This window comes from Vitis riparia, chromosome 10 (assembly GCF_004353265.1).
Source record: "Vitis riparia cultivar Riparia Gloire de Montpellier isolate 1030 chromosome 10, EGFV_Vit.rip_1.0, whole genome shotgun sequence".
NCBI lineage: Eukaryota > Viridiplantae > Streptophyta > Magnoliopsida > Vitales > Vitaceae > Vitis > Vitis riparia.
In genome coordinates, this window is record NC_048440.1 from 10,280,590 (window position 1) to 10,301,940 (window position 21,351).

General features: G+C 30.2%; 1 protein-coding gene across 1 annotated transcript; it reads right to left on the reverse strand.

Annotated features, from left to right (window-relative positions):
- Positions 1-13,072: 13,072 nt before the first annotated feature.
- Positions 13,073-16,314, reverse strand: LOC117922831 (wall-associated receptor kinase 2-like). Its single transcript, XM_034841015.1, has 3 exons — positions 15,376-16,314; positions 14,619-14,801; positions 13,073-14,533 (listed from the first exon to the last, which is right to left on the reverse strand). Exons 1-3 carry the CDS (start codon positions 16,289-16,291, stop codon positions 13,350-13,352), a joined length of 2,283 nt encoding a protein of 760 aa, XP_034696906.1. The 5' UTR covers positions 16,292-16,314; the 3' UTR covers positions 13,073-13,349.
- Positions 16,315-21,351: the final 5,037 nt, after the last annotated feature.

Consider the following 21,351-nt stretch of genomic DNA (forward strand, 5'->3'; position numbering starts at 1 on the left):
TTAATTTTTCACGTTGGGGATTATTTGAAAAGAAAAAAAATATTTTGTATTCTAACATTAATATTTTTAAAATAGGAAATATCTCATATATTAAATATTTTTTAAACAATCTTTCCATGGTTTATATATTATTTTATAATTTTATTTTTTATTAGTAATATTCATGATTAAAAAATTTAGAATTTTATATATAAACAAAATATGTTAAATTATTTGTATAAATAATATATATTAAGTTATATTATACTATATATATTATAAATATGCTTTGAAATTTTAAATTTTCTTTTGAAAAATAATTGAAAATGAAAGAGAATGGACAAGAAGAATGAGTTTATAATCTATCAAATGTGTACGTCTTGTATTTGAATTTGAGATTATTATATTTTTTTAAATTATATTGGATAAATTATCTCCTCACTTATTATATTTTATAATGAATTAGTTAAATTAAATATGAAATAAAATATATTATTTCATCTCTTTTTATCTTATGTTATATTGAAGAGATCAAATATGACCTTACAATACATTTATAGCACTTCCATTATTTTTTTGAATGACCTATTCAAAATGATAATAGTAATAAAATATTCATCCAAAACCTACTCATACTAGGATATGAATTCCTCTCTTCTACATAATAATATTATTTATCTTCAGTCCTACTTTCATTCTTATTCATATTTTCATGTGCAATATAAATGTACCATAAAAGCATGTTTAGTATATACATAGAAATAAAATAAGAATTAATGTGAATCACAATACAATATGATAGATAAAATCAAAATCCTGATAAAAATAACTTTTGGTTTCGATGATAATTTTGATTTTAATTCTTATTTCTAATAAAAAAATCCAATAACAATACTAGAAATAAAATAAAATTCTCATTCTCATTTCTTATTCTAATGACCCTAATTGTAATTACTTTTTAAATAAAGGTGGAGCTCCACGCAATGCTTTAAGCTCTATTTTTTTTTAATGTAATTAACGTACCTATTAAAAAAACATATTATTATACTTAAAGTTCATTTTTTAATTAAAATCTCTCCAAACCATTTTTTTTCACATTTTATGTTTATCTCATTAGCTAAAGTACTATGAATCTATGATAATTCTTTTTTCGAGAGACAAACAAATAAGAATATTTAGGAAGTGGAGAATTGTATGTCGATAGCAAACAAAAATATGCATTAGATCATGAGATATTCTTAACAAATCACTTGATTGTGGTTACGTTCACTTCAAAATCATTTTACGAAAGGAAAATGAAAATTTTTTCTTAATTAACCTCTTAAGTTATATGTATTCATATTTATGTCTTTTTTGGATCTAAATCGCATTTCTTTCTACTTTTATTTAACCATACAAATTTAGTTACTATATCAAGGAGATTAAAAGTTGGATGCTACATCCATTCCATATCTTTGAATCTTATCATTACAACTTATTAAAGGATTTCTTTGACTTTAATAATTATTGCTACAATGTTAGTGTTATGATGATTTAAGTTTTAGCTAAACATCAGGCCCTAATTGATCTTGTTGAAATTTAGTGAAAGAATCACTCTTCTCTACACCTCTCAATCTTAAATTAGAGAGTAAAGAAATTAGAGAAGATGAATGAAAATAATAAAAAATAAATTTGAAATTAATAATTAATTTTTTTTTCCCTCTTTTTATTTATTATATTCATGATAAATCAAATAAAAGAATATGGAATCCATTTCAATTTTTTTTTTTTTTTGTAATTTTCCTAGCATTTTTTTTTAACCCAAGCTCAGGCCAAATGTAATTAATTTTATATATTGAAACCATGTTTTAAGTTTGATATTCTAACATGTTCTATATATTTTTATAAAGCCAAAGCATATGTTAAAAAAAAATAAAAAATTCAAAACCTTCAACCATGTGTTTCTTCAATTGGAAAAAAAATTGATTTCCTAATTGAATTGACCTTCCAAAATTATCATTCCATGTGTATGATAAATTGTTGTATAATTTTTTTTTTTTAATTTTAAAATTTTTGTAAACTAGAAGCATTTGTATGTTTATGGGAAAATCATGCAAACACACGCCACTTAAAAAATATAAATTTTTTGAGAAGTTTAACTCTTCAGTTTCAAAGCATATACATTTTGGAAAAAATAATCTTGACTCTATTAATGAAAAATCATCATACTTCGAAAACTACCCTTTAAGCCTCCTCTCCTTTTGTGGTCAACTACATATTTTATTTTATTTTTTGAACTTTGATATGATAAGTCAAAGAGCTCATCGTTATGAATTTAATTTAAAAACAAAATTGACACGTGGTTATCATATTTATTATTATTTAAAAAAAAAAAAAAAAACTTTGACACATGACACTCAACCATACCTCATTATTATTCTTTTTCCTCTCCTCCATACTATTTCCATTTTTATTTTTATTTTTATTTTTATTTGGTTTTTTTAATATGCTGGCTTCATGAATTCTTTTTAATTTCAAAATTTTTCACTATTTCATATTTTTATATTTATTGATTTTAATCATTTATGGATATTTTAAATATAAAATAATAATATATAATAAATCATTAATAAAAATAAATTTATTTAGAGGTTTAGAAAAGATTAGTTGTTAAAAGATTCAATTTGATAGATCTAGAAGTTACATAGAGGTTTTTCAATGATTTGAAATAGAAACAGTTTTTTTTTTTTTTTTTTCTGTTTTTTTTTTATTTTATTTTTGGCATGATTATATACTGACTTATGAAATAGAGAATGAAGTTTATTTCATCTTCTTTGAAATTTAGAATGTTATGTGATGTTTTTTAGCCTTATGAATATTAGTAAGAGTGCAACAACTCTGGTATCCTTTTCCACATAACCTTGGGAATGTTATGAGTTGCTTAACCTTAGGAATATTATAAGAGTGCAACAATTCATATGTAATGTTGTTTCAATCGGTATCCTTTTTTATTGATCATGCTGACATAATAAAGAACGAGCCCCTGTTGCACCGAATGATATGCTATTTCTTTATTCAACAATTATATATGTTAGGCATTTTGCTTCTATTTGTCCAGAAATTATTCTATAAAAAATTCCCCGATCGAAGTTGAAAATCTCAAAATCAAATAAAGAATTTTAGATAGATTTGATTTCATCTCATGTTTGGAGCATAACGAAATATAAAAAAACAATAATAACAAATAAAAGACAAAGCATTCTAGTTGGCTAGGTATCATTAACCCTTTATTCTCATTTTTCCACTACAAATTCTTGTTGGCGTATTTGTCACGTCAAATAGCAAAGAAGCAGCTAAAGTTTAGGGAAAAATCTTAGATTTTCAAATTGAACTAAACTAACCTTGGCATGTTTAAGATCCTTTTTCTCATTAAACTAGACCTCAGACCTTTTTAATTATTTTTTATTTTATAACAAGATTTTAATTCTTGTTGACCTGCTATCTATCATTGACCCATTTAGTAAAAGATTAAGGGGATGTTTGATAAAACTTAATACTTATTACTTAATGACTTAAGTTGATTTTAAGTTAAATTATACTTAAGTTGCTAACTTAAAATTATTACTTAATTCTTACTTTAAGTATTAAGGATGTTTGATGAAATTAACTAAAAATTTGTTTTAAATCATCAAATTGACATATTTATCCTCATAAATTATAACTAGGGTAAAGAAGGTCAAGAAACAATGCAAGTTGTGGAATAATAGAAGAGGTTGTGGAGGTAACTACAACAAATGGAGGTAAAAATGTAAAATAAATATGTGAACTTACAAATAAGTTGATTAATTTTACTTATTATTTAAATTTGTTTTAAATTTTAAGTCATACTATTAAGTTATTTTATCAAACATACTTAATTTACTTAATGACTTAAATTAAGTTATTATATTACCTTAAGTTATTAAATTGGTTTACCAAACACGCACTAAGTTGTAGAGTAATTGGGCAATTTAAAAATTCTAGGATAGCAAGTAATATTTTACATTATTTGAATGCATGCATACGCTAAATTTGTTTTACGATTTTGCTATTGTTTGCATTTTTTGTTTTTGTTTTCATTCCAATTAATGTTATTGACTTTCATATTGCATGTTTATAAGGTTCCATTAACTAATTTAACCGTATGCTCTTATTTGAGAATGGACAAAGTTTTTAGTTCTCATTATTAGGGATTAAGTGTATACATTAAAATGTAACTAAATTAGTATGGGGTATAGCAAGACATGATTATTATTGTTCACTCATAATTTTTTTGGGTTGAGCTACTATGTATCCCTAATAGGTGCATAAGTTTATAGCTCCCAAATTGCATGTGTGCTCGCATGGTCACACTTGGATGAGTGATCGGGCTAGATTAGCCCATCTTGTGCAAGTGGGAGATATTGGAGTTAGGTTTGGGTGCTCAAGTGGGCTAACTCGACTCGACCCAATAAATGGGAGAAATAAAGGGAGTAGTTTCTGGGAGCTTTAAAACTACCAAAAAACTGGCACTATTAAAATAAAATAAAATGTTTTTTTTTTTTTTTTACTCTCTTTGTGAGAATTCTCTCTTCCTGGAAAAAAAATACGTTTTCTCCTCTCTCTCTTTCTTTTTGAAAACAAAAGTGAAGAAATACACTTTCTTCTCTCCTCATAAAACAAAAGAAAGAATACAATTCTTCTGAAGAAACAAAAAATCATTTTTCTTAAAGTTATTCTTGTTTTTTCTCCATGAAAATGAAGGTCAAGACTCTTGTGCTGAGAGAAAAGAATGGTTCTTGTATTCGTAGTTCCATTCATGACTTGAAGTGAGAAAATTGTCAATAAAACAATCAATCAGAATTCTTGGGCATTTTAAAAGGTAATCTAGAAGCCTTATATTTTATCATTGGTATCAAAGTCCTATTAGGTTGTTTTCTGACTTCTATTTTTATTTATTTTTGTTTATTTTTCTATGTTTTAGAAGAAGGAAGAATATGTCTATGTCTTGGGAAATTTTGAAATGGACAATAACAAAAAAAAAAAAAAAAAAAAAAAAAAAAAAAAAAAAACAAAAACCACAATTTTTTGGTTATGGTTCCTATTAAAGCCCTTCTCCAAGACAAATAAAGTGGAAAATTTTTTTGGGAAATTTTTTTTTTTTAAAAAAGTAATAATAATACCAAACAAGTTAAATATGTTTTCTCAAAGTTGAAGTACTCTTGTTGGTTAGAACCTCTCTCATGCTCACTTGAGACCCAGGTTTGAGCTTTGAGGTCATGAAGAGACTTGATCCCTTGACCATAAGAGTAAGAGTCTTGTACTCTGCCAACTAGGCTAGATGCTTTATGTTTTCATAAAAGATTATGATTATTGAAAACAAAATCTAGAGTTATATAGGACAATGTGAATAATCATAATATTGTTGATCCTTTTAGCTTCAAGAGAGAAGATCAGTTCGTTTTTTTAGATGTTACTTACTTATGCTTTGTACATGAAATGTAAATATCTTATATGCAAGATATGTAATGAATATTTATTGTTTGATAAATGAGTATGTCTTTTATTTACATGCATGTCTTCAATTATTTTGTATATGTTATTGATACATGCTAGTTGTATAATATTATTTTTATTTAGTGGGAGGTTTTAGGTTAAAAAGAAATTTAAGTAATTTCTAGCCTAAGATTAGAAATACTTGTATAGATTATTTCTAATTTGTAACAATTAAAATTGTATATAGGAGCTGATTGGGAACATAGAAAACTTTCGTTTCTATTTCAATTCAAGGTTATTACATATTAGGAAGGTGATTAGAGCAACTAAAAGTATTAATATCCATAAAAGTAGCAATTAATAAGATTGTGCAATATCTCTAAGTAGTTGAATATGTCGACTACAACTAAGAACATCATAGTAGAATTAAACAAGGGTGAGAAACTGAATAATGATAATTACGAGATTTGACATCATAAAGTTTAGTATATCGTTGAAGATTAAGAGGCTCTTGAAAACACTGAATCATGTCATGTAAGAACTTAAATAAGGAAACCCTACTCAACATAGAAGAGGTCAGGAGACTTATATGCCCTAGAAAAAAAAAAGTTCTTTAGCTCACATTGCATTATTAAACTGCATGTAAGATGATATCTTGATTGAGTATGAGGTTTACCAAACTACTCATGAAATGTGGCAAGCTCTAAAGGAAAAGTATGGCGGACTTTCAACTACAAAGCTGAGAGACTTGGAATGAAATTTGGAAATTACAAGATGCGATTGAACCATACAATGAAACAACATCTCAAGGAGATGAAAAGAATGATAAGAGAGCTTAAGCCATTTGGACATGTCTTCTGTGATGAGGAGCAAATTGAGGCGATCATCAAATCTCTACTAAAGAGTTGGCAACATATGGTGGCGAATATGACACATAATGAGAGTGTCAAGACCTTTGATAGTATAGTTCACCATCTTGAATTGGAAGTCCAACGAGTTATGGTTGCTAAGCCTAATGAACAAGCTTATGCAGTTGAATCCAGTTCTTGTAAAACTTTCGACTTTAAGTGTAACAAAAAATTCTTTAAGAAGAATAAGAGATTTGATGATGATTCAAAGAAAGGAAGATTGAGACAAGCAAGAAGTTTAATCATGGTAAGAAGGATAAGAGCAAGTTGAAATGCTATAATTGTGGCAACAAAGGTCACTTTACTTGTGAGTGTACTGAGTCAAAGTACACTTAGTCCCCACTAACCATATAGTTAGAGACCGAGGATCATATGTAGAGTTTCGACAAATTAGTTGTAATACAAGATGGATTTATGTAGAAAACAACTCCAAAGTTGAGGTCAAGGATATTGGAACATGAAAATTGGAATTGTATAGAGGACGTACCCTATTCCTACATGATATTCTTTTTGCTCTGAATATTCGATGAAATTTGGTCTTTGTGTTAGCCCTTCTTGGTTTGGTTCTTGTCTAATACTAATGATAGTTATTATTCGTTAATGACTACTTCTAGAAATGCATGTGATAATGTGAATATATGACATGTTAGACTTAGGCATATTGGACAAGGAAGAATGAATAGACTAGGTAGAGAAAATCTTCTTGGTCAATTCACTAAAATTGATATGTCAACTTGTGAATATTCTCTAGTTGATAAAACTACAAAAAAAAAAAAAAAAAAAAAACATTCAGAAAGGGAACTAGAGCTGAAACACCATTGCAATTGATCAGTTTTGACATATGTGATCCTATGAGTATTAGAGCAAGGTATAGGGCCTTATACTTCATCACATTTATAGATGACTTTACTTGTTGTGGTCATGTTTATCTGATTTCTCATAAATAAAAAACATTAGATAGTTTCAAATGCTACATTAATTTAGTTGAGAATTAGTAAGACAAAAGGATTAAAACATAAGGAACAAATCGGGTAAAAAATACCTATCATGACAATTTAAAGATTTATGCGATGAAAAGGGTATTAGTACACAATAGACTATTCCAAGGACTCCACAACAAAACGATCTTGCTAAGAGGAGGAATAGAATGTTGTTAGACATGGTTAGGTCAATGATGATGCAAAAAAATCCTCTTATTTCATATTAGGGAGACACATTTTTACTACTTTTCATGTACTTAACCAAGTACCCTCAAAGTTTGTTTTATCTACTCCATATGAGTTATGGAATATTCGAAAGCCTGATCCTAGCAATTTGTGACCTTGGGGGTTAGTGGCTCATGTTCAACATCCTTCTCATAAATATGGAAAATTTAGTTTTAAAGAAAAGAAATGTATCTTTATAAGATACAATGAACACTTCAAAGGGTATATGTTCATAGGTGAGAATGAAGATGAAACAGTAACTGAATTAGAATCATGAGATGTCACGTTCTTAGAGAACGATTTCCCATGTACGGGTGAGATTGATAGGGATTTACATCTTTATGAAATGATGGATCCCGACATAAGATCCATACCCGAACAACAATTGATGCTTGAATCGAGTGGGACTAAACTAATACTTGTAGCAAGTACAATAAAAGAATCGATGTTGAGAAAAAGTCCTCAATAAATTATTCCTCAATGACGATTTGAGATTGAAGGGGAAGTTCATATTGTCACTCAATATGATGATGTTAAGGCTAAGTTGGTTCAAGAGACTCTTTCTTGTCCAGTTAAGGATGAATGGAGAAAAACAATGGAAGAAGAATTGGAGTCGATGAGAAAGAATCAAGTCTAGGACTTGGTTGATCTACCTTCAAATTGAAAAGATATTGGGAACAAATGGGTTCTTAAAATAAAATGAAAGACAGATGGATCCATTGAAAATTATAAAGCTCAATTAGTGGCTAAGTGGTATACCCAACAAGAGGATATGGACTATAAGGAAACTTTCTCTCCAATAGTTAGGTTTGCCTCAATTCGACGCATTCTAGCTATAGTAGCTCATATGGATTTAGAGCTACACGACATGGAAGTTAAGTTAAGACAACTTTCCTTAATGGAGAGTTGAATGAAGAAATCTATATGGAATAACCAATAGGTTTTATTATCCAAGCCCAAGAGCACAAAGTGTGCAAGTTAAATCAATTGATTTATGACCTTAAACAATCATCCAAGCAGTGGTACTTAAGATTTCATTGTGCAATAACTTCGTATATTTTCATAATGATTGATGAGGACCATTGTGTTTATATTAAGCAAAATAAAGATAAATGTGTTATTATCTTTATACATGGATGATATACTTATAGCTGAAAATAATTTAGAGTTTGTTCAAACCATTTAAAGATAGTTGCCATCTACTTTTGTGATGAAGGATATGGAAGAAGCATTTTACATTCTTGGAGTAAAGATCCATATTGATCATTCTCACAAACTAGTGGCTTTTTCACAAGAGCACTATATTAAGAATATCCTTGAATGATTTAATAGGCAAGATTGTAATCCCATTGACACTCCATTTGCAAGAGGTGAAAATCTAAGTAAAGAAATAGGTCCAAAGACTCCAAAAGAAAATAGAAAAAGAACTAATGTTCCCTACTCTAGTGCTATTGGGAGTCTAATGTATGCTACGATGTGTACAAGACTATATATACCTGCTATGTTGTTGGGATGGTGAGTCGTTACCAAGAAAAATCCTAGAATGATGCATTGGAAAATAGTAAAGAGAATTCTTCAGTATCTAAAAGGCATTGTGGACTAATCCTTTTGTTATCAAGGCAAAAAATTGTGCTTAGTGGGTTATTCACATGTCGTTTGGGAAGGTGATCTAGATGAGTGCAAATCAACATCTAGATACACATTCTTGCTTAATAATGGTGCCAATCAATCATGGAAGCTGAGTTTACTGTTTGTCTAGCTATAATATAAGAAACTATATGGTTGAAAAGATTTTTGCAAAGCTTGGGAATAGTCAAGGATGCTTTTGAGCCAATGACAGTCGTTAGTGATAGTCAATTTGCGACCATTTATGTAAAAGATCCGAAATATCATGGAAGAACTAAACATCTAGAGGCCAAGAATAATTTTAAAGAGATATTATTGCATGAAGAGGAAATGATCCTGAATATTTACCTATATGTGAAATGATTGTTGATCCATTCATGAAATCCATTCTAAGAAACAATTTTTTTGTACATGTTAAGTCATTAGGACTATGTAGGTTATGATCTATGTGGATCATATGTCTTGGATCATTATTGATTGGATATAAGATACTTTATATATATGATAAAATGATATGAGTATTTGTTATTCATATAATTAAATATGTAATTGGTACTTACATATGTATGTATGTCAACAGGCAAAGGTTGGCTCTCTCACTCGAGCAATTGCCCTAGTCAATATGTTTATGAGTTGTGATGAGACATAGTATATTAATGATGATAAATGAGTAAGAAGTATAAAAGAGATGACGAGTGTCACCTTGATTAAGTATCAAGATGAGGTTTATAATAAATAACATTTTGACCGAATGTAATCGCCCACAATTACATTTGCCTATTTGAACTAGACTTTATTTTTAGCATAAAAGGTTTAAGGAGAACCATAGATGCAAAACTTAAACAAGCTACTAGTGTGAAGCTCTTAGTTGAGGTCTGTATGGTGGTAGTTTGACATACACTCTCTAGGTGGAGAGAAACCACCATAGCATGTATTTTATACTACATGTGTTTGAATGTGACTAATAAGGAAAGTGAGTGATTAATCTCTACATTCTCATTGTGTGAGATCCTTAGGGCTTATTACAATTATAATAGCTCATTATTGTACTCTTTGTACTTTTTGACTATGTTTTGAGGTCACAAATTAATGTTGCTACTTTGGTATGTTTCTGATGGAAATGAAATAATTTATCCTTATGGGACATATTGGGCAAACAGTTAATTTAGTTTTAAAAGGCATGAGCTCATATGGAAGACTTTTTTGAGTTACTTTGATAAAAATGTGTTCATAGTCGTCCGATTATATTGCTTTTGTAGTTGATATAATTATGAATTCATTTATAATGTTGGATATTATACAGTTTTAAGGGATTAAGTGTATACATTAAAATGTAACTAAATAAGTTTGGGGTATAATAAGACATGATTATTATTGTTCACTCATAATTTTTTGGGGTTGAGCTCCTGTGTTTCCTTAATAGGTGCATAAGTTTATAGCTCCCAAATTGCAGGTGTGCTCGCATGGTCACACGACCTATTTGCCTGTATGAATGACCTTCAAAAGTGGAAAATAATGGACTTGGATTAGTGATTGGGCTAGATCAGCCCATCTTGTGCAAGTGGGAGATGTTGGAGTTGGGTTTGGGTGCCCAAGTGGGCTTACTCGACCTAAATAAATGGGAGAAATAAGGGAAGCAATTTCTAGAAGTTTTAAAACTACCTACAAACTACCACTATTAAAATATAAAAAAATATAAAAAATTTACTGTCTCTCTATGAGAATTCTCTCTCCCTAGAAAACAGAGAAAGAATACGCTTTCTCCTCTCTCTTTCTTTCTGAAAACAAAAGTGAAGAAATACATTTTGTTCTCTTCCCAAAAAACAAAGCAAAAGAAAACAATTCTTCTGAAGAAACAAAAAGTCCTTTCTCTTAAAGTTATTTCTGTTTTTTCTCCGTGAAAACAAAGGTCAAGGCTCTTATGCTGTGAGAAAAGAATGGTTGTCCTATTCGTAGTTACATTCATGACTTGAAGCGAGAAAATTGTCAATAAAATAACCAATCAGAATTCTTGAGCATTTTAGAAGGTAACCCAGAAGCCTTATTTTTCATCATGTGCCAATTGTAATAATTTCTAGAACTCTTATGGCATTTCTAGTAGTGCCTGTTGCAACATTGCGTTATGATAATAAGAAAATAACTACTGCCATCATGGGTTATTATATTGGTGGAGGTAGACGAGTTCATTATAGACCATAGAATTTTGTAGTGACTCTTGCTTCATGTACCAATTTTTCAATATTCTTAGAAATACTACCAAAGACAAATTTGTGACAGTTTATAGCTTTGTACTTGAAGTTATTACAATTTATTTTCGTAAATTGATAGCTGAAGGATCCTTTATAACAATATTTCCAAGCCTCAAAACCACTTCTTTAAAATTCAACGTTATAAGCCACATAGCCTAAAAAAGGGGGTTATTGAAAGCACAAGTTGGATTTAGTTTTGGAAGAATTAGAGTATGGTTTGAGTCAAGAACAAGAAGATGATCAAGGTAAGTAGAATCATCTATCTTTTTACCAAACCAAATAAAAGGTCGGTTTAGAAAAGACAATTTCACTAGTGTCTTAAGTAAGGAAATTAAAAAGAAAAGTCAAGTCATCCAAGGCAATCCTTGGACGAAATAAAACCCTTTTATCGATGCATATTAAAGTTAGAGTAGTAGAGTAGTAAATAGACTTTCAATAGATCATTCTTTAGCTGCCTCAAGTACTCTCATAAGTAGTTCCTTATTCAATTTCTATTGTAATCATTGACTAATAAAAGTGTCAATAAAATTTTCAAAAAATTTGGTATAAAGACTACTGCTTCTTGATGTTTTTCCTCCCTTTCTCTCTATTGAACAAATGGAATTGAAGTCCCTAAATACCAGCCAATTTTCTGAAAATTCCTATGCCATTTTTTTAATTTGCTCCAAAAATATTATTCTTGGTCAAACCTATTGGTGTGTTTTATCTAGTTGACAATTTTGTTTCTTTCTTACTCATTAGATGCAACTTACTTTCTAAGGTCTTACATGTCCCAAGACAACTTTAGACTTCATCAAATTCAGATTTGGGTTATTTAAAGTCGTCAAATCTAAGGCAAGTATATGGTTGGTGAAGCTACTTTCTATTTCCTAATTTTGTTTCTATTATGTTTTCAATTCCAAAAATTAATTGTTTTGTCAAGTTTTAAAATTGTGTTGATTTTTAAATTGGCATGGTGTTTGAGTCTAAAAATAATTTTTGGAATATTTTTTTAATAAGTTTTAAAATTGTGTTCATCTCTAAATTGGTATTTAATTTTAAAAAGGTCTTTGGAATATTTTAGAATTAGGAACTCTCCATAATTCTAAAATTAGTCTTATAAATATAAATAAAGATATTTCATTTAAAAGAGGTGTGTGGACTTTTATAAACTTTAAGAAATCATAGTGATTCTTAAAAGCTTGATCCTCCAACTCCCAAACTTTCAAGATTTTTATTTTTTTTAAAGTAACTTTCAACTCTAACAAAAGTTAGAGATCTGATTATAAAACTTCGATATAAGACTTTAGGGAGTAGGTGCATCGGATTAAGTAAAATTGCATACCATTTTCTTATAATTAGTGGATTCTTTAGCGATCAGAGACCACATGTGGTTTTTTACACTTAATAGGTTGCTAGGTGGTTTTTCCACGTTATATTCATGTGTTCATTTGTGTGATTGATTTTATATTTATATGACATTAATTGCTCTCAATAAATAATTAATTTATCTCAATAAATAATTAATTTAAAAGGACAAAACCCAAAATTGGTAATGAAGTATTATCCCAATGTGGAGGTAGGATAAAAATTCTATCCAAATGTTGGGGTTAGATATATATGCATTAGGTCCAAAATACATCAAGAGTTCGTAACACATATGGATGGATGTTCAATACGTGACTATCAGTCCAAAAATGAAAACAGATGGAGAAATTGACAATATACTACTATCTGTTTAACCCATCAAATCAAATGGACAAATGCTTCTTTTACACATTAAGGACTAAAACTTTGAACAAATTTTAGACTTACAATTATAGAGAATTTTCCTACCCATTAGATAAAAGTGGAGAGCAGAACTATACACAAAATTCATTTCATAGACCTGATGATATCAAATTGGTGTTTTAAGCAGTCATGCTATCTGGTCTAGGAAACTCCTGGTCTTGAAGGACATACTCTTCTGTAACTGCACTAGTAGATGCATAAGAATAGGACCTTCCGCTTCCAGTGTAGTTGTCCAGGGAAGTCTGCTGTAGTAATGTACTCTCCATAGTCCTTAATTTGTCAAGTTCTGCTGCTATTTCTCTCATGGTTGGCCTTTTCTTCCCACTCAACTTCAGGCATCTTTTAGCAAGGTTAGCAACAGCAGGAATTGCCACTTTCGGACCTTCATCCACGATTACCTTGTCTAGAATTTCAAGCAGGCAATCCTGTTTCATTGCCAGTCTAAAATGAATTGCTAGACTCTCTTCAAGTCTACTTGAAGAAATGACCTTTTCACCCGTTAGAATTTCAGCAAGAACTACCCCGAATGCATATACATCACTTTTGTCTGTAAACTGACCCGACCGAAAATACTCTGGATCCAAGTAACCAAATGTGCCTTGCACTAATGTGGTCAGGTGAGTTTTTTCATTGGCTATTGGCCTTGAAAGTCCAAAGTCAGAAACCACAGCCCTAAAATTCTGATCCAACAGTATGTTACTAGACTTGATATCCCTATGAAGGATAGCTGGAGAAGCATATGAATGTAAATAAGCAAGGGCTCCTGCAATTTCATCTGCAATTCGCAAGCGCTTTTCCCAAGACAATGTTGATGCATGATCCTGATTATGGAGATGGTGGGATAGAGTGCTATTGGAGACGTTCTCATAAACCAGCAAAGGAACTTCACTCTCTAGACAACAACCTAACAATTTCACTATATGCCTATGGTTAATCTGAGAAAGAATGAAAACTTCATTGACAAACTCAACTACTTGCCGTTCATCTACTATAATTGACTTCTTAATGGCCACTATGCTTCCATCCAATAGCATCCCTTTGTATACTTTACCATGACCCCCCTTTCCAAGAACTCGACTTGCATTGAAATTGTCGGTTGCCTTCTCCAACTCTTCTATGGTATAGAGCTTTGTTTTCTCAACACTTTCTATACTACTTGAAGAGATTTGCTGCTGCAAAAGAAGACCACCATTCTTTTTGAAGAACTTCTGCTTGAGTTTGTTTTTCTTTCTTTTCTCGAGTTCTTGATGCAACCAAAAGCCAATAACAAGTAGGATGATAAGACCAAGAGCGATTCCTATTCCTGCATGTGTAAGCCACCCATGTAACTACAAACCCAAGAGAAAGAAGAAGGTGGACATGTGGGAGACAATGGGCAAGCTTCATACCTGAAGAAACAAGAATGGCTGCCTTGAGTTTTCCTTTGTTGCGTGCACACTCATATCCATGTTTGTCATCATCTCTGTATAAGTAACCACGTGGGCAGTTACAATAGTAGCTACCATTTGTGTTAATGCAAAAAGCTCCCTTCTTGCAAAGAGTATTGTTTGGCTCCATGCACTCATCAACATCTTTTAAGGTATGCCAATAAAACAAAATTATTAGTAATTTTAAACAAGGAAATTATTCGATTGAGGCTCATATCACAATGGTGGAAGTGGTGTTGGCCATTAGAGATGGTGGAGTGGTACAGACTGGTGTCCCTGATTCGGATGGATGGGAGAGAGAACAGGTGTTGCTTCTATCAAAGTGGTAGAGGTGGTGGTGTTTTCATTATGATAGTATTTGTGCTCGTGATAATGGCAAACGCCATGGAAAAGATGTTGGTTATTGTCTATGTACAGCATCTACCAGTAGCAGTAGTGTAGATCGCAGTGTTCGAAGCAACTTTAGTATAAAGGGAAAATTCTAGTCTTTTGGTTTCTAAAACGATAAATTCATATTCCTAAAGAAGCATCTTAATATAACTTTTTTCTGAATGGGTGCTATCCATATATAACATTGATATCATTTCAAATTTTGCATTCTAGTGAGAATGAAACTACGGAGCGGAGGGGTTGCCGGGGTCCCTAAGAACAAGAAATCTCACCAAAGTGGTAGTGGTACTATACATCCAAATATCAAGCCAAGAGTAAAGAAATATACCTACGCAGCCATCTGGAAGGTAGGGATTCCCACGGTAGCCTGAGTTGCATTGACACGTATATCCACTGCCTTTCTTGGAATTAACACAACGACTGTTGCTGGCACATGCATAATCTCCTCTTTTTCGAGCTTCGTGGCAAGACTTGTTTCCTATTGCCCAATTCAATACTGAAGGGTAAAAGTACATCTTGTTTACATTGGAGAAAGAGACGTCAAATTGGTGGAATTCAGAGAAGTTATTCTCAGCAATGAGGACAAGGCTACATTGATTGGAGGGCCAGTCCCGGCCGTCAGGCCAGGTGCTCATGTTACCAATCCGTATGTCAACGATGGAAAGATCCTCGGGAAAAGTAGTCTGGCAGCAACCAATGCCAGAGCAAGAATAGTTAGTATCAAGCCAAGACCAGCCTTGGCCATTGCAGACGGAGACACACCCGCTAATGTAGCTGCTGTTGATGGAATTTGTAGTATTGGAATAACCAATATAAGCAAATATGTCACAGCCAATGCCAATGAACTTATTTTCAGTGTGGGAATAACTGAAAGGCTCCATCGGCGCATATGAGAACTCGGCATAACTTTGCCCTTCTGATGTGTAATTCACATAACAAATAGGGGAAGTCCAATCTCTGATTCTCATATACTCCAGAGATATAAGCAGAACTTCAGCTTCATCTTCCTCGTCCATTTGGAAAATAGGATGAGGCAGACTAGAATTGCTGCATGTGATCTCAAAACGTTTGTCAAGGTAACAACCTTTGCCAATACCAAATGGATAAACGATGCTGACGTTCCCACATGTCTCAGGGCAACCAGGCTTGGCCATGGATGCTGCTGTTTCCATCAATGAGAATAGCAAGGAGATGATGCTGATCAAGATGGTGAACACAAGAACTTGTATCATTTGCATAACCATTTTACGGGGTATTACATTCAACTCTGAAACTGTAGGGTCTTATAATGAAGAGACACAACAGTATTAAATCTAATGTGCCTCACAATTCGAAGAGTTGGATGCATCAAATTATTAGATTGAAGGGAATCTTCTTTATTAAAGAAGGTGGGGCCATGGTCCATGACAAAGTTGTTGAGACAAAGAAAGCGAGCAAGCGAAAGAAGGCAAGAAAGAATCCAAATTCTATATGTGATTTAACATAAAAATAAAATAATTATTTAAAAGTTTTTTAAAAATTATATTTTATATAAAAGAAAAGAAAAGATATTAAATAAATTTAGAAAAAACAAATTTTTGTTAAGTTTAAACCTCTTTTTCATTATTTTTATTTTTTCTTTCATTTTCGTTTTTATTGGCTCTTTGACTTTGTATGATCCAAATTAAAGTCTTATAAACAAACAATGTGTGTTGGCACATGATGAGGACAATAATTATACATTTTTATTGAAAAAGATGATACCCAAAGGACAAAAGAAAGAGAAAAAGAAAAAAGAAAGAAAAAAAGATAAAAAGAAGACTAACGTGGCAGACATAAGATGGTGGCATTGGCTATTGAATAGAAAGATCACATCAAAATATCTGATGTTCTGCACAACTATTCTTTAATAATTATCTTAGTTAATAGAAATAAATATACGAATAATTGAATAACTTAAATATTATATCATCCCATTCCAAATAGGTATACATAAGGTATGAATACAAGTGTGGACAATATTATAAATTAATTGATATAAGAATAGGATGAGAAGTGACAAATTAATTAATGATATTTCTTACTATTACGATGTCATGCAATAAAATTAATTCAAATTTTTTAAATATTGTTTAGTAAAAAGAAAATTTAAATGATGATTACGTCTAATATTAGAGTCCTTGTCACATTTATTGTTACATAAATGTCCACATGGTGGATTTCCTTTTTTTTTTTTTTTTTTTAATTCTTCTTGTATGTATCCATGTAAGAGGTATTAATGTAATGTTTTTTGCTAAAAAGGAAAAATGTTTATTATTTATTTTACATTATATTATGAACTTTCTTTGAATCAATTTGTGTATGAAATGTTCATATTTATGATTTATGATTCAACATATATTTGCATATGTTATAATAAAATATTTTATTAAAAAATAATTAAAAAAACATGTATAGCTTACCATGTGTTTTAACTTTGATTATGGTAGTGTTTGTTTTTTGGTTGAATAGAAAAAATCAAAATATTTGGTTTATTCTATTACGTTAAAAGTAACTTATTAATGTCAATCAATATAATTAAAGTGAACTCATTATCAATAAGTTCGTTTTAATTATGTTACTTGATATTAATATATTACTTTTAACTGAATAAAAAAAAAACTAAATATTTTGACTTCTTTTATTCAACATTCAACCAAAAAATAAACACTACCTATGTATTAAACTGGATGATAGAGGGTAACCTAGAGACCTCTACATTCTTTTAATAAGGGATATCATAGATTGAAACCCTACTTGTAAGAGTTCATTTAGAGGTTACTAAAACTAGTAATTTTTTTTTATCTACCTATAATTAATATGGGGACAATCTATGTTGAATATGATTTGTATGTTATATCTTTTGAAAATTATGATTTATTGTGAGAAACATGCATGATAAAAATAGATTTATCGTCAATAGAAATGACAATTGCTTATTTAATATCCTTTGCAAAACACTTGAACATTATTTATTTATTTCTTTTTCTTTTTCGAGATTTGAACATTATTTTACCTTTAAGTTTTATTGTATTGAGCCGATGTTATGATGTTGGAGATTATATTGATAATTCTCTTTAAACTAACTAATTAATTGTTTAGTTGAGAACTTGGTTAAAAAATTTCCTGATAAAGGTTTTTTTACCTATTATTGCTAGGATACATTGAATGACATTCTAGTATTTAAAAGTTCCTTTTCATTCCTATTTATTATTTTAACATCCTCTTCATTTTTCTAATACATATATTCTTCTTCTAATCATGGACAAAAGGCCCTTTCTAGGTGCAAAACGGACATTAAACCCTAAGACACGTGGAGGGCTTGTAAGGAACCATCAGAGATCCAAGTGCTCTAAGGAAAGTGACAAAGGGTGGGCCCATTAATGAATAAATATTTTGGCAAAGACGACATCAACCTTGAGGAGCATAAGCCATCGGGTCGTTGGCACCCAAAATGTTAGTAATGAAGAGGCTGCTAGGTTAGGCACCACCATTTGGGTAGCATAGATCATAGGGCTAACCTAGGGCCAAAAGGATAGTGGGGTTCTTCACATGTTTCATTCATTCACACTCCTCGTGCTCCATTCTCGAGCTTCGGGAGTCCTGGGAGGCTTCATTACTTGAACTTATTCCCTCTAAGTAGCTACAATGCATCACAAACTAGACAAGAAATTACCTATGGGCATTCATCATCTTATGAAAGAATTTAGCGTGTATATCCCCTTCACTCAACCAAGTTCCCTAGATTTTTGCCTCCATTAAGACTCCTGCAATAAGGCCCACTTATAATAGTCCTCCATCCACATTATGCGTAACTTTTTTTACATCCCAAAAGCCCTTTCTTTTTTAAAAGTTGTCTCCTTTTTAGTGAGACATGCATTTCCAAGCACCTCATGATTCCACACCTTCAAAGCCTTTAACTTGGAAACCAAAATAAAGCTAAAAGACCAACTAAACTAACCTGTATCTCACCCACTATCCCCTTATTAAGAGGCTATTCGATAAAACAACTAACCTCTAAATGGTGAAAAATGGTGGATCCCACTTATAAAAAGCAAATTTTAAGTCGCTTAAAAATAAAGATGACTTAAAAAGACTACTTTTTCATTTAGCAATAGAGATCTACCTAATCACTTATACAAAAAACATAATTAGTGGATTATAAATTTTATAACTTTTTTACTCCATACCATATTTTGTAAAATAATGATTTTTATTATTAAATCCTTTATTGTAAAAGTTTACATCTTTAAAACTAAAATACTTCTTTCAAATTAAAATATATCTTTAAATCAAAACACTTATTTTAAATTAAAACATTTATATTCTTAATTCTTTGATACAATAAAATAAAAACTTAAAAAAGGTCTATTTTAATTGATTTATGATATTCACTTTTAATGAATTTCTTTTAAAATAGAACCTTTCAATTTTATTCTTCAATATAATAAAATTAAAATCCTAAATAATCTTTGTTTAATTGATTTATAATAATTACTTTTTCATATTATTTATTTTTAAATTTTTGAGTCATTATGTATATATCATGATAATTATTTTTATTTATTTTTAATTTCTTAATGTAGCAAAATTAAAATTCTAAGTGAATTCGATTTGATTGGTTTATACAATTGCTCTTTTATTAAAGAGTTCCAAAATTTCATGTTGGTTATAATTTCAAAGAAGACAAGAAGAAAAAAAAATTATAAGGTACAATTTTTTTTTAAAAAAAAATTGTTATTATTATTATTATTTATATTTTTTCTATTATTGTGTATATTATGATCATTTATGTAAAATTATAAATTTATTTCTTGTGTAGCAATACATAACTACCTTCGAACAACAATAGTTAAATACATTTTCAGTGAATTTGATAACGATAATTTTATATCTCCGAAATTATTAGCAACAATAATGATATTTAGTATCTATAAAATTTAAATGTTTTGGAACATAATTTAATCCATGCACTTGTATGTTTATTTTACATGAACAAATTGCAAATGAATCATTTACTAGTCAAGCAAATTGCAACACACATGATATTTTTATGTCAGATGATAATTTTTATTGATCAATATATTAAGTTATATAGAATTTGGAAAGAATATTTTAAAATTTGTCATATAATGAGTATATGGTTAATTTTTTTAAATTAATAATTTTTAATCTTCAATTATTTTTATTATCAAACAATTAAATTAAATTTAGTACCTAAAACAAAGATGATACCAAATGTTTATCACTTCCATCAATTTAGCATTTATAATGTGTATCTCTTAATTTTTAGTACTTAATTTTCAATTTTATCAAGCCCACTAGATCTTTGAACTGGTCAATTTTTAACCACATATTCTGGGGTTTGAAGGAAGTTTTCCCCCTTTCCATCCTAAGTAAAATAGGAGTGACCCAATATTATTTGTAGTCAAACACTTTGAAAACGATCATTGAAATGATTTTTCCACTCTTTTGACACTAACAACTAGTCTAGTCTAGAATGGGATTGATTGTTGTCACCTCCACACCATGTGAATGAGCCTTCCATTTAGCGGAATATCATGTAAGTTCAATTCCTTAATAATCTATATTACTATTAAAAGTATGAGGGGTTTGACAAAAAATTTTCCTTGCAAATACCAATGCTCGACTAAATAATCTCAAAACTACTCTTACTCAACAAAACAATCCAATGTAGCTTGGCCTAATCTAAAACCTGCTATAACCTAACATCTCATCAGCCCAAAAATTAAAACTCAACAACCTATCAAAACCTATCCATCTAGGCCAAACAAAGCTTGATAAACCAAAAATAAAAATAAATAAATAAATAATCCAACACCAACCCACAAAACCATAACGTACATACCATGTTCATTTAATGATCTGCCACCGTCAACGATAAAACTCAACAACACTTGCATCTCTATATTTAATTTACAAGCCAACAACACTAGTCCAATTATGACGAAAGCTCGGAGAAACATGAGTTCCTTCCACTTCTTGACTTGATTTCTCAATTTACCAAGTTCGAGTTCCTTTACCAAGCATAGATAGATAAAACCCTAGGTTACATAAAGGTCCAACTTCTCCATATGCTCTCCCAAACAAGCAAGTTCCATCCGCCAATTCAGTTTATTTCAATTTTGAATACATTCCACTCAATTTTATGAATTCATTCTTTCAAATCAAATTGCCATTTTTTTTTTTTACTAAATTCAAATGCTTTGTAATCATTTGCTTTTTCAAAATCTTCACCAATTTATAATGTAACATTTACAATTGC

Excerpts from the sequence above, each read along its gene's own strand:
- LOC117922831 (XM_034841015.1), bottom strand. The coding sequence starts at position 16,291 with ATGGTTATGCAAATGATACAAGTTCTTGTGTTCACCATCTTGATCAGC. Across the intron at positions 14,802-15,375 it reads CCTTCCAGATGGCTGCGTAG|ATGTTGATGAGTGCATGGAG; the intron begins GTATATTTCTTT and ends ATACCTTAAAAG. Across the intron at positions 14,534-14,618 it reads AGCCATTCTTGTTTCTTCAG|GAATAGGAATCGCTCTTGGT; the intron begins GTATGAAGCTTG and ends TTACACATGCAG.